The following is a 13,079-nucleotide window of genomic DNA, read 5'->3' as shown; positions in this document are numbered from 1 at the left end:
TGCAACTATCCATCTTTTGTGATAAGAAAAAATAGAGATCCACAATTCATTGAATAATGTGAAAAGTAAATCAACATAATCATATAATGTCATCGTTCACAAGTCAGGTATCATGTAGTAAATTATCCTTAATTTTATCGGCAAAAAAAAATCAATAAATAGAGATATTTCAGGGATACCTCAACCCTAATACAGATCAACCTCAACCTAAACCATACGACAACAAATACAAAAAAAACCATCTAAATTTTTCTAACAGATCTTATATAGACCAAAGGCTCAAGACACCAATCAGAGTAAAAAAAAACTTACCCTACGAACTTTGAAGTGTACCCATGACCAAATTTCACTTGCACCAAAGATTTCAGTGTGATCTACTCTACCACTATTGAAGATCGTTTTATTCCTATGTTTCCACATTTCAACTACTACTGTCACCCACACAGAACCTCAAATCTGATTGATGCTTCTATTCATCTTACTTATCTTAAAATTTGAAAAGTGCAATTTTGAGTTCCATAGTAGTAAATTGTCCTTACTTACAATAAAAAAACAACAATCTAAAAGTTGCATTGAGAAATGCAAAATCTATAAATGGACTAAATAAATACACTAATTCACATGACACTATATTCTTCACTCATGAGAATTGGATTACAAAATGAACAACATCATGTGATGTTATTGTTCACAAGTTAGTTACAACAAATTGTCTTTTTTCGTAATCAATGATCTAAAATGCATGAAGAAATGTAAGGTTCGTAAATACACTAATGATTTAAATAGACTAATAATTTCAAATAACTTATAAAGAGATGTTAAAGACTTATGTAAACTATGATCTTATATCCAATTATAAAGAGATGTTAAAGACTCATGTTAACTATGGTCTTATATCTAAGTAATTTGCATTCTACAACTTGAAACATTTTTTTCTTTAAACTAATTTCATTAACATGTCAATAACATATAATTAAACTCTTCATGGTTAATGATCATCCTCTTAGTTAATAATATTTATGTATTCTATACATGTTTTTTAATAAATTTGATACCAAATATATAAATATATTTGTAACTAAAATTTATTATTATAACATGTTTGACATTATTAACAATAAATTTAATATATTGCCATTTTCAATATTAAATCAACATTTATAATATTAACTTAAATTTTTCAATTTATAAATTTATAAATTTTATTAGACTGTTGAAATATAAATGTAGATAATGTAACGGGAGAGGAAAAAAAGAAAAATAAAAAGTGATAAATATTAACAAGTATTTAAAAATAATGGATGTTCACGTTTCAACTTATAAACAATTTTCATATTACCATCATTTAACAATATAAGTTTTTAATAAGGGAGTTTGCAATATAAATTTTTATAGACTAAACCTTTTTTAACAACGAATATATTAGATGAATTTTTCCACATGTTTCTTTTATGAAAAATCAAGAAGAAAAGTTGAAACTAGATTGATTGTATGTTAAAATTAGTTTATGTATTAATTAATTTGTAAAAAAATTCTTTAGTATTTTAAAAAAAAACTTATGTAGTTATATTAAAATTGGTATTATATAATAATTATCCTAGAAAATGTTATATTTATGTTATAGTATGTTCTCACACTCACAAAATATATATATATATATATATATATAAAATTTGAAATGTTTGTGAATTATTTTTCTTTGTGTGTTTTTATATGCAGACGAAGAAACACGTAGCAACCCATAACTCTGTAAGATTGGGTTCATTATTTAAGTGTTATCTCATCGTCCCAATCATCAATTGCTCCCTCGTTTCAAACGGAACTTTTTTCTCAACAAAACCAAAAACAATAATTCATGTTTTTTATTTTTCCTTAAAGAAAAATATAAATGACAGATATTTTTTAATAATAAAAATGTATCACAATTATTTTTTTTAATTAAAAAAATGATATTCCAATAACCTTTAAGAGTAAAGTTGAAGACAAAGCTTGAGCTAGTAATAGTTGTGGTTATAGGATATGAATAAGCACTAAGTATTTATTGTAATTTTTTATATATAGAGTAATGAGATAAATTAATGGGGCAAAGAGAAATTAGTTAGGGAAATAATTGTTGGTCCTTGTGCCCTATGCAAGGACAACAACCCCTTGTCTTGCGGGTTACATATTTCATTCTCAAAAGTTTGTGAAGAGACAAATCGGACAAAAATCTAACTCCCAATGTGGAATTTCACCTACACATTCTACTACTACTATACTGTATAAGAACGTATAAAAATACGTAAATATCATTAAAAAAAACTGTAGTTTTTTCTGCATTCCAATAAAAGATTTCCATTTTTATTTCTTAGATCAATACTTTTAGCATTTTCTTTAATTATTATCTAAATATAAATAAAAATTAACTATTTTTTTTAATGAGACATCTGTTCTCTGTTCTGTACAATATAATGATTAGGCTCTATAACAATAATAACTTATATACACACTAATTTTTCACTTAATTTTCGAATGAACTTTTTAAATAAAAATATGATAAAATTCCAAAACAAATAATATTTTCAACAAAAACATTATCCGAGTAATTATATTTATAAAGTTCTTTTTTTTTATTTATTGAATGGAATATAAGGTTTCACTTAAAATATTTTTTAAATAAAAAATTTCATCTTATGTATTGTTATGTAACTTAAGATCTCAGTTGATAGTTCCAGTAACAATAATTATTTGTCATCACATAAAAAATGTTATTAAAAAAATATAAAACTACGAAAAATTAGACCAAAATCCATATCTTACTTAAAAATATTTATCACTCATATTAGTATATTTTTATAGTTGTTAAATGACTCTTAAAATAAACTGAATTATTTCTTACATCATTGATACAATTTTTGATATTTTGCAAGACTTTTCCCACATAATTTCTATAAGAAAAAATTAAAATATTTTTATAAAGTGCTATAAAGTATTTATTGAAAAAGTCTCAACATTTTTAGTATACCACTTCAATTGGAGCTAAGTATATGGATTAGAGAATCTCTTAAACAATTAATTTTATTTAATTTATTTTTTATTTATAAAAAACTAGTTTCATTTACACTTTCTTTGTTTGCAAGTGGGGATTTGATGTTGAAGTGTGAAAAGAGAAGAACATTAATGTTGAATGAAAGTGGAAAATTAATGATGTTGAAGTTAATTGAAGGGCACATGGTGAAGAAGAATGCAATAGGTTAAAATGTGGAAGGAGAAAGAAAGGGTAATTAATAAAAGAAAGTTAAAGATTGATCTCGAATGCTGCAATTCCATAATGTAACTTTGACCAACAACAAACCAATCAAGGACCATCAAACACATCTACCCACTTTTTCTTTATTCTTTTTTAAACATAAATTAACTTACCATTATTATATTATTATATTATTATATTATTAAACCATCTTCCCCTCTTCCCACTGTAAAAAACATGCTTAGTAAATGTTTACCTTGGTATCATAAATACTACTAGTAATCTGTGACTCTTCATTAAGCTATTCAAAACAACTTTTTTTTTTAATTTTTAATAAAAAATGTTATCAATCACTATAAAGAAAGAATCATTATACAAAAACTATTTTTTATAGAAAAAAAAACAAAGAAACTAAAAAAAATTAGTATTTAAATTAATTTTTATAATTTATAATTATTTTTAAATTCATATTTAATTTCCTAAGATTTTATATACTCTATATATTGATAGTTAAAATCTTTATAATTAATTAGATACTGATTTAAAAATTATTTATTAATAATATAAGTTAATTTAAATATTATTTATTTTTTTAACTTCTAGATAGTATGTAGTTTGACTAATATATTAACTAATTCTTTTTTTTATAATATTAATTTTTATTTAATAATTTGTTAGTAGTGAATTAATTGAGCTAGTTGATAGGACCTATGCAAATAAGTATTATGTTTTCAGATATCCATTGAATATTCTAATTATAATTTAAAGTTTTTATTAGAGTTTATGACAAAGTTACATTGAAAATGGTCACGGAATACATTAATATTTATTTACTTTGGACTTCTTCTTCATTTTTTAAATACATTTATTAACCTTTTTAAAATGGTTTCTTGGCATAGGACTACATTATTGGAAAACAAGGTAAAAAAAAACTCAAGTTATTGTGAAGTGGATTGAATATTTATAATGAAGTTTTTTCCAGAATGAATCGACAAAAAGCCCTCGTAATTTGACAAAAAAAAAGCTACTTTTGACCTACTTGTAGTGTCAAGACCTATAAATAATGGGGCTATACAAAAATAAAAAACAATTTATCAATGGAATTCATTTTTATTATATTGTATATCACAAGTGTTCTTAATAAACATATAGTAACAGGTTTCTTGAATAAGATATGTTGAACTTGAGTTTCTTTTTTAAATTAAAAAAACATGATTGGTCAAAGAGATTGTTTGAGGTGTTTAGATAGGTTTTCTTTACTAAATTAATCATGAAAAAGTGTGTAATATTTTGTACCAATATAATAAGACAACAAAAATAATATATTATACAAAATGAATTTTTCTACAAAGTGCTTTTAGAATATTGCTAGGTAAAATGTTTTTTGTTCAGTTTTTGAAGTTTACGAAAATAAAATTAAAAAAAAAACTTTTGGAACCTTTGATATCAGCCTTTTATTTTGACTACATGTTTACTATTTTTATTTTTTAAGTAATATTGTTTTGAGAATATTCCTATAAATAAAATTCAGAAGCTTAATAGTATACGGCTTTGAAATGAGTTGTGACTTGTGTTATGTACCAAACTAAGTCAAATATAAAATTATCAGTGCTGTTAAAAATATGTATCAAAAGATAACATAAACCTAACTACATTACTTTTCTATTTGAATGTGCATTAATTTGAGAATAATTTTATTGTTTAATCGTTGAAACAATGGAAATGAGTGTTCTTTTATCAACAAATAATAAATAGAATAAAAAAAATAGCATTTTAGAAATATTTAAATTTTTATAAAAATGGATGGAAATGTTCTTCTCATTTAATTTGGTGTTCATTCTTGTATTGTATTGCAGAAAAAAAAAACACTTTTTTTAAACCGCTAAAAAACATATTTTCAATTAAACAATGCAGTTTAAATTATAAAAAAGATGGTATTATATTTTCTTTGGAGAGAGACATAATTTGAACTCATATAAAATTGAAAACTGAGTTGTGAAATTCTTTAATTGGTGAAAACAATTTTAAAAGTGGATTTTAAGTCTAATTCAATCTTATAAATTCGACTTTAAATGATATTCATTTATATATATATATATATATATATTATGAAATGTCTTTAACTTTAGTTGATGTGATCACTTTTTCACACTGAGATAATTTGTGCGTGAAACTATATATTTATGGGTGGTCTGATAACAATAAGATAGGTTGTAAATGATCTAATATCATCTTAAGAAGTAAACTTTAAACTTAACTCAATTTTACAAAATCGACTTATAAGATAAGGTTTACATATTATGAAATGTTTTTTTTTATACCTAAGTGATGTTTAATCTCCAACAAACAAGATAAAACAGGAAAAAAAAAGTTAAATTAAGTTCAAATTTGATTCTTACTTTGGAAAGAATTTTTACATTAACAAATTGTAAAGTTCATTATTCAAGGTGAAGGTCAAGTCGAATACAAAGTCACAAATAAAAAAAAGATATAGAGTTTCAAAATCTCGCAAATTCATATAACTTTGAAAAAACTCTTTGTCTCTCTTTGTATTTATGATTTTACTTGTTGGAGAAAAAGAAAATGGTAAACTTGAGGTGATTGTGAGAGTTGAATAAAGTCTAAACACATCAAACACGTGTATAATTTTAAAAAAAAAACAATTTTCAAAATGTTTAAAATAATTATTTCCATAAAGGAAATATTTTTCTTAAAAAGCTTACAATATGATTCTTTCTACTACATTTAAATGAGAATCTATAATACAAGTTTTTTTCTCTAACTTATACATGTATTTTTTGTCCTACAAATGAAAACTTAGAAGAGTGATTATATTATGCATGAACCTATGCATGTACATTTACTAAAGATGTAACCCCATTTATAATCTATGATACAAACGTAAACTATTTTGCTCTCAATCACATACACATAATTTAATCTCATTAAATTATGTTTATCTTTTGTGTGTTTATTTATATTATGTTTTCATTAGATTTTGTTTATGTTACAATCCAACTAGTACATGTGCATCCATTTCTTGTCATGTATTTTAAATTATTTGACTTTAAAAATATTTTTATTGAATTAATAAAACATAAAACCCATAAATGACCACTAATTTATTATTATATAAATTTAGATAAGTTAAGTCTTGAATATTTATTCGAATTAAAGTAAATCTCTAGGTTCAAAAAGCTCATATACGAGCTCTTACAATATATGAGTATTAAAATTTGAAAAAACTCTTACACTAGTATATATAATACAATTATTTATGTTAGCATATATATAAATTTATTCCTTACTTTATTAGTATCATTTTAGGATTTTTAAGCCTTTAATATATGAGTATTAAAATATTATTTATTTAATATTATGATGTTATATTAATATCAACAAATATATTGTATGCATTTTATCATGTACTTTGAGTGGTCTATTAATATAAACTCAGTTAAATAATCATTTTAGTTGGTTATTGCTGTATAATTGTAGTCTCTAAATTATTGAATATTTGTACTTTTATTTAAGTTTTAAATTTTACATATACTTTATTAATGTAAGGAGAAGGAGTATTTAACCTTCTTAAAAAAAAAATCTATAAATATACACTCTAAATTTTAATTTGCATTAATTGATCTTCGAACTCATCATTTACAAGTAAAACTTTGAACTTGATTTTTTTTAATTAATTTTTAAACTTTATTATGTGTTTTATTAGACACCTAAATTTCAATTTCGTTCGAATCAATCCCTAAATTTATCACTTTTTTGTAAATACTTTTTTCTATTAACATCAAGTTAAATAATTTACACTAAATTTTCAATAAAATAAAATAATAATTTTCTTCTTTTGTTATAATTTATTTGTTTATATATTTAAATAATTTAAAAATAGGATTTTAAAAATATAAAATAACAATCAGAAAACGATTAAAAGGTGTATTTAATTTTCAATTTTAAATTTTATTATATTTTAATGTTTGTAAATCATTATACATTATATATAAAATCTGCAGAATTTTATTATAGTTATTTTAAAACTATATTAATGGGGTTTTCATCATTATTGGAAAATTAGACTTACACTACATCACTATTAAATTTAATGGATATTATATTATTTTTTATATTACACAACTATATTAATTTGCGTAAATTATATGATGCTGATTTTTTTATTTACTCAATAGAAACAAAATAATAGTAAAATTCATTTTATAAGTCGCGCATATTAAACTGTTATTAATAGTCAATGCGACAAAAAATAAATTTTTGAAAAAAAATGCAAATAAATTACGTGTTTAATTTATTTTTGTTATTTTTATTTTTAAAGCCGTATTCATTATAAAATAATTTTAAAAAAATTATCCACGACAATAAAATGATCCAAGAATATTAACCTTCAATGATAGATTTTTAAGACCAAAATTCCTAGAAAAAAGTTTATAAAGATATTAATGAATTATTATTTTTTAATGAAAATTATTTAACTCGAAATTTTTAGAAAAATTATTTATAAAAAGTTAAAATAATTAAAATTAAATTATATTTATAATATATATAGCAATAAAGATTAAAATCAATTGAAATAAAACTAAATTCATAATGAATGAAATTTGAGATTAATTAAGACTTGGAGAGTTTGGTTTCTAAATGGAGTAAAGTTTAGTAGATGCTAATTTCTCTTCTTTTTATTCAATTAAACTCTAAAGTTATCTCGTTTATTTAAAATATCATAAACAATAAGTAATTGAAATGTAAAAGAATATAAATACATATAATTTAAAATTTAACCAAGATTATTTCTTTAAAATAAAATATTAAAATCTCAGAGAAAATTGAAAGACTAATTTATAAGGTAGCTTATAAATTATTAGTTTAAACTTAGGAAACGAGATTGTTAATCAATAAAAGAATGTGAGTGTAGGCAACAACATGATTCACTCACTGTAGTTCATTACAGTGATCATGACACCAACGCATAAAAAGCACTCAAATTCCGTGAGCTGAATTTGAACAATTCAAAATGAAACTGCGAACCCAAAACAACCGAGGAAGGAACACGAAACTTCTTTTTCTTCTTCTTGCTGTTGCGATTCTGTGTGAAATTTCCATAGCTGAAAGCAATGATGGAGTTACACACATCAAAGAAGGCCCAGATTCTGTGGTTTGGGTGGTTCAGCTTTCCGATCTTCATTTCAGCGTTCACCATCCAAACCGTGCCCGCGATTTCGCCAAATTTGTGGGGCCCGCTCTCTCCCTCATCAACCCCTCCCTCGTCCTCATCACTGGCGACCTCACTGGTTCGTCTTATCTTTTTCACTGCCCACCTTTCAAGTTTCAATTTTGAAGCCAAAATTGTTTATGGGGTTTCGAATAATGACGTGTAGGATTTGTTCTAAGAATTTGCCTAGAATGCATTTTTATAGTCGTCTAATCATAAATTGGGGTAGTAAGCGTTGACTTTTTGAAATAATTGCTTGGAGAGATAGAATTTAATTAGAATGTACATTTAAAGGTGTAAATTTGCTAATATTTATGATTTCTGATTGGTTGTCAGTCTTGAAAATTTTAAAATAGAGAGCATACTCCTAACTGTTTGTTTACGTATACATGTTTCTTAGGTAATAAAAGGGTATGAGTGTGATGTATTTTTAAACAAATGACTGAATTAAGGGAAGCTAGTGTAAGAGATACCATACCAGGTGGTAGTTGATGAGATTTCATGGTTGTAAATTGTAATTGTAATTTACTCTAAACGTTATTCATAGAGATGATTTTTTATTAGATAATTATGTATGAAGATTAAACTCTCTATTCTAATTTTTACCAGACGGTAAAAGCAAGGATTTGCTGACAATGAAGCAGAATGAGAATGAATGGGTGGAATACCAGAGAGTGCTGGACACTGTTATTGAGAGAAGTGGACTCAACAAGAGCCTGTTCTTTGATCTCAGAGGCAACCATGATAGTTTTGGTGTTCCTGTTGTTGGTTGTTCCTTTGATTTTTTTTCTAAATACAGCATCAGTGGGCAGTTGGGAAGAAATGGGCGTGTCAATAGTGTCACAGTTGAGGTCAGTGTCGCATATTCATTTACTCCTGAGTAAATATCAATTTATGAAATTGAAATGTTGCTGTTTTCCTGACTTTAGATCAAGCATTAAGGTGTTTTTAATGTTCACAGTAGGCATATTGTAAGACGGAAATTTAGATAACAGACTCCATTTGGATCCATGGGATGAGAAAATTAAGTGTTGAAACCATGATGAAATACATGCAATATACTGAACTATAAAGTTGTTAAAACCAGCTCCTTGATTTTTCTTGAGTTGTTGTAACTATTTACTTCTTTAACTTTATAGGAGTTGAATCCTTAGAGACTAAATATCGATATTAATAAAATTAAGGGAAGGGCTCTCATCTTTTCTTACTCCAATATATGTTTTCTGCAACATGTTACTTTATCCTGCCAATTTCTGGATTACCCTGGAACCATTTTTGTAAAATCAGAGTTTGGATGATCATGCATTTATATGTTTGAACTAGACTAAAGAATTCAGAGCTCTCAAACTGTAGGCTCGGTTCTTTATATTATTATGTTGCTTGGTGCTATGATGTTCTCTCTTACTTATTTTATTTTTACATACTCGCATTGTATCACACAGACCAAGGAACGAAAACATCTCTTTGTTGGGTTTGACAGCTCAATGTCAACTGGCTTACGAGGTCCAACCAATCTTTTTGGGCATCCCACAGATCAATTACTAAAGGATCTAGACTTGAAACTCTCACAGTGGGATTCTCAGTCAGAAAAACCAGTTACCAAAATTTCCTTTGGGCATTTTCCACTCTCATTTTCTGCACCCTCAATTTCCGGAAGGACCTTGGAAGATGTTTTCCTAAAGCATTCCATATCAGCTTACCTGTGTGGGCATCTCCATACTGGATTTGGTCTGAACTTAAAGCGGCACCATCAGTTGAATAATCATTTTTCACCCTTGCAGAAACTTTTTCAGTTCAATATACATCAGAGTTCGTTTGAAAGTACTGTAAATTGTTCAATGGGAGTCACACCAATTCAAGACTTTTGGGAGTGGGAGATGGGTGATTGGAGAAAGAGTAGAGCCTTTCGAATTTTAGCCATGGATAGAGGCCATGTTTCATATGTTGATGTTGATTTCAAATCAGGAACCAAACATGCAATTATATTGCCAACTTTTCCATTAGACTCTCGCTTCATGATAACATCTTCATGCCATCACAACTATGAATGTAAATTTGTACCCCCTTCATCTTATGAGAAAATTCGAGCTCTGGTGTTTTCTGTTTCCCCGGTTGTATCAGTTGTAGCTAGGATCTACGATTCAAAATCTGGAAACCTTGATTTAGTCGTAGAAACACATATGATCAGGCATGCTGATGAGAACGCCACGGGAGACCTTTATCTTGCACCATGGAATTACAAAGCCTTTGAGGATGCTTCTCCTGATAGATATTGGCTTCAAATTGAAGCAAATGACACTGAAGGCAGATCAACTTTGACTCAGTTGAGGCCGTTTTCTATCAATGGTCATAGCCTCAAAGTTTCTTGGAGCTGGAAGGAGTTCTTGGTCATGGGGTGCCAATGGGCTGCCCTATACTACCCAATGTTCTGGTCTGCACTTTACTTTTTTTTTATATTCCTTCTTCTTCCTAAAGCTCTCCTAGTTTTTCCAAAGAAGATATACACTTACAAGAACTTCATTGCCAATAAAGACTTAGTAAATGGTGTATTATGGTTTCTCCAGGAGCTCTGCAGGATCCACACATTATGGTTTGGTTGGATAGCATACCTCTTTTATCTGATATTGTTCCCCTGGTTTATGGGGCAAGTTTTTAATGAAGGGGAAAATATGGTATACATGACCTATATGGGGTGGGTCATGGAGACTTCTAATGGAAAGGGGAAGCTTGAGTATGTTGGATCTCCTGATATCATGGTGGTGGTTCTTCCCCATCTATTATATGTGGTTTTGCCAGCAATTTTGGTCACTGGTGCTCTGACAGCAGAAAGAGCAATTTTCCGGGAACATGTGTTGGCATTCTTGGAGAAGAAAAAAGATGATCTTCGTATGGACTCTAGAAAAACTGTATTAAATGACCACCAGAGCAGCATAGTATCAAATGTTCACCTTTGCAAGCGATGGATTCGGAAGCTTCTGTGTGTGGTGTGCGTGGCAATATGTTGGAAACATTTTATGGTAAGGCTTAAAATAAAACTTTGCAGTGAAGTCCATGCAAAAAGAGTACAAAAATAGTAAACCTTAACTTTAATGGATATGGGATCTTCTACACTTTAAAGGGTAAAACAATTTCAGTTGTTAATGACAAAATCAGTAGTTATAACAAAGCGTCCATGTCTTAGCATATCAAGCACCAAATTTCTCTTCAACAATTGATACTACTTAGATTATATTTACCCTCTTTGAAATAGTCAAATCCAATTATAATAGAGTAATCAAAACGATAGTTTGTAGAGAATGCAACCAAAATTAAGAGTTGGTTTAACATGGATTACAGTTATAAGTTTCTCTATTTTTTGGTGGGGAGGGGAGGAGAAGAAACAAATACCTTTCCCTGGGTGGTTTTTTAGAATGTTCTCATATAAAATTGAAGTGCCACCTTGATAACCTACACCGTAATAGGTCAATGTTATAATACAATATGAAACTCTTATTTTAGTTAGAAAATAACACCAAATACTTAAAGTTGTACACCTAAAGTTATTCCCCTTGCTAATTCAGGACAGATTTTTTGGTTGTCCTTGCTTTTTCCTTTTTCTTTCGTTCCTTTTTGTTCATCTTGTCATTTACTTTACTTTTTCCGTTACAGAATTGCAGAACTCTTCTAAAAGCTTATGAGATGAACCCAGTTCTCCATTTCCTGGGCTATGGGATTTCAGTTCCCTTCTTGTTGGCATATGGTATCATCAAAACCAGAAATGCTGGATGAAACTTGTTCCAGAGGTTCACATGTACCAAGTCTCCATGTTTTAACAACAACCAGAGCAAACACTTGTGGTTGAAGCTAGCTGGGTTCTACAAACATTATAGACCCATCAACTAGTTGTCTGGTATATTCATCCACCCAGCAACTAACCTCGTTCACTATGACATTTTTGTGTCAGAATTCATAGGGCTTGTCCTTCATAGTATGCGCTTGTAGTTGTTAGAAGCACCAAAAAGGACCTATCCAATATGGTAGTGGTTTAGTTTAACATGGGTTGAAGAAGTATGCAACAAGTTACTTTGGTCTCTGAGATTTTTTACCAATGTGGTGCAATCATAATTGTTAGAGAACTATATTTAAACATTGATTCAGATTCAGATTCAGTTTAACGGCAAATAGAAAAATTCATTTAAAAAAAAAAGTACTTCAAATCATTTTCATAACTCCAAAATTTTTTAAAAAGTACAATCAATTAAAAGTTCAATAATTTCCAATATCTTACAGCTTTCAACATCTAAGACTCTGTACCAATTATGTTCTGAATAGACTAGCTTTTTTTTTAATCAGCTCTGAATAGACTAGCTAAAATATATGAATGTCGTCTTCTGCAATTCAATATGAATTTACATATAATCAAATTGTGTAGTATTCGTAAGCATTTATAATGAAATAAAAAAAACTTCTAGAAATATTAACCATTAAAATTAAATTTATTATATCTACTTTCAATGAATTTAAATCTTAGAAGTTAAACTCAACTATTTTAAGAACATCTAATATACTTTTAAACGTCACAATTCAATAAAATATGATTGTTTTAAAAATTACAAATTAATAGGTCAATTAATAAATAAC

The 13,079-nt window shown here is 27.2% G+C and overlaps 1 protein-coding gene across 1 annotated transcript; it reads left to right on the top strand.

The window, feature by feature from the left end:
• The first annotated feature begins 8,133 nt into the window (after positions 1-8,133).
• On the top strand, positions 8,134-12,587 carry LOC137823774 (putative metallophosphoesterase At3g03305). The gene is made up of 4 exons (XM_068629040.1): positions 8,134-8,538; positions 9,069-9,310; positions 9,902-11,476; positions 12,108-12,587. The coding sequence occupies exons 1-4, from the start codon at positions 8,262-8,264 to the stop codon at positions 12,225-12,227; spliced, it is 2,214 nt and encodes a 737-aa protein (XP_068485141.1). The 5' UTR covers positions 8,134-8,261; the 3' UTR covers positions 12,228-12,587.
• The last annotated feature ends 492 nt before the right edge of the window (positions 12,588-13,079 follow it).

This window comes from Phaseolus vulgaris, chromosome 8 (genome assembly GCF_000499845.2).
Source record: "Phaseolus vulgaris cultivar G19833 chromosome 8, P. vulgaris v2.0, whole genome shotgun sequence".
Classification (NCBI taxonomy): domain Eukaryota; kingdom Viridiplantae; phylum Streptophyta; class Magnoliopsida; order Fabales; family Fabaceae; genus Phaseolus; species Phaseolus vulgaris.
Note: the sequence above shows the minus strand (reverse complement) of the source record. Positions and strands in the feature narration are given on the sequence as shown.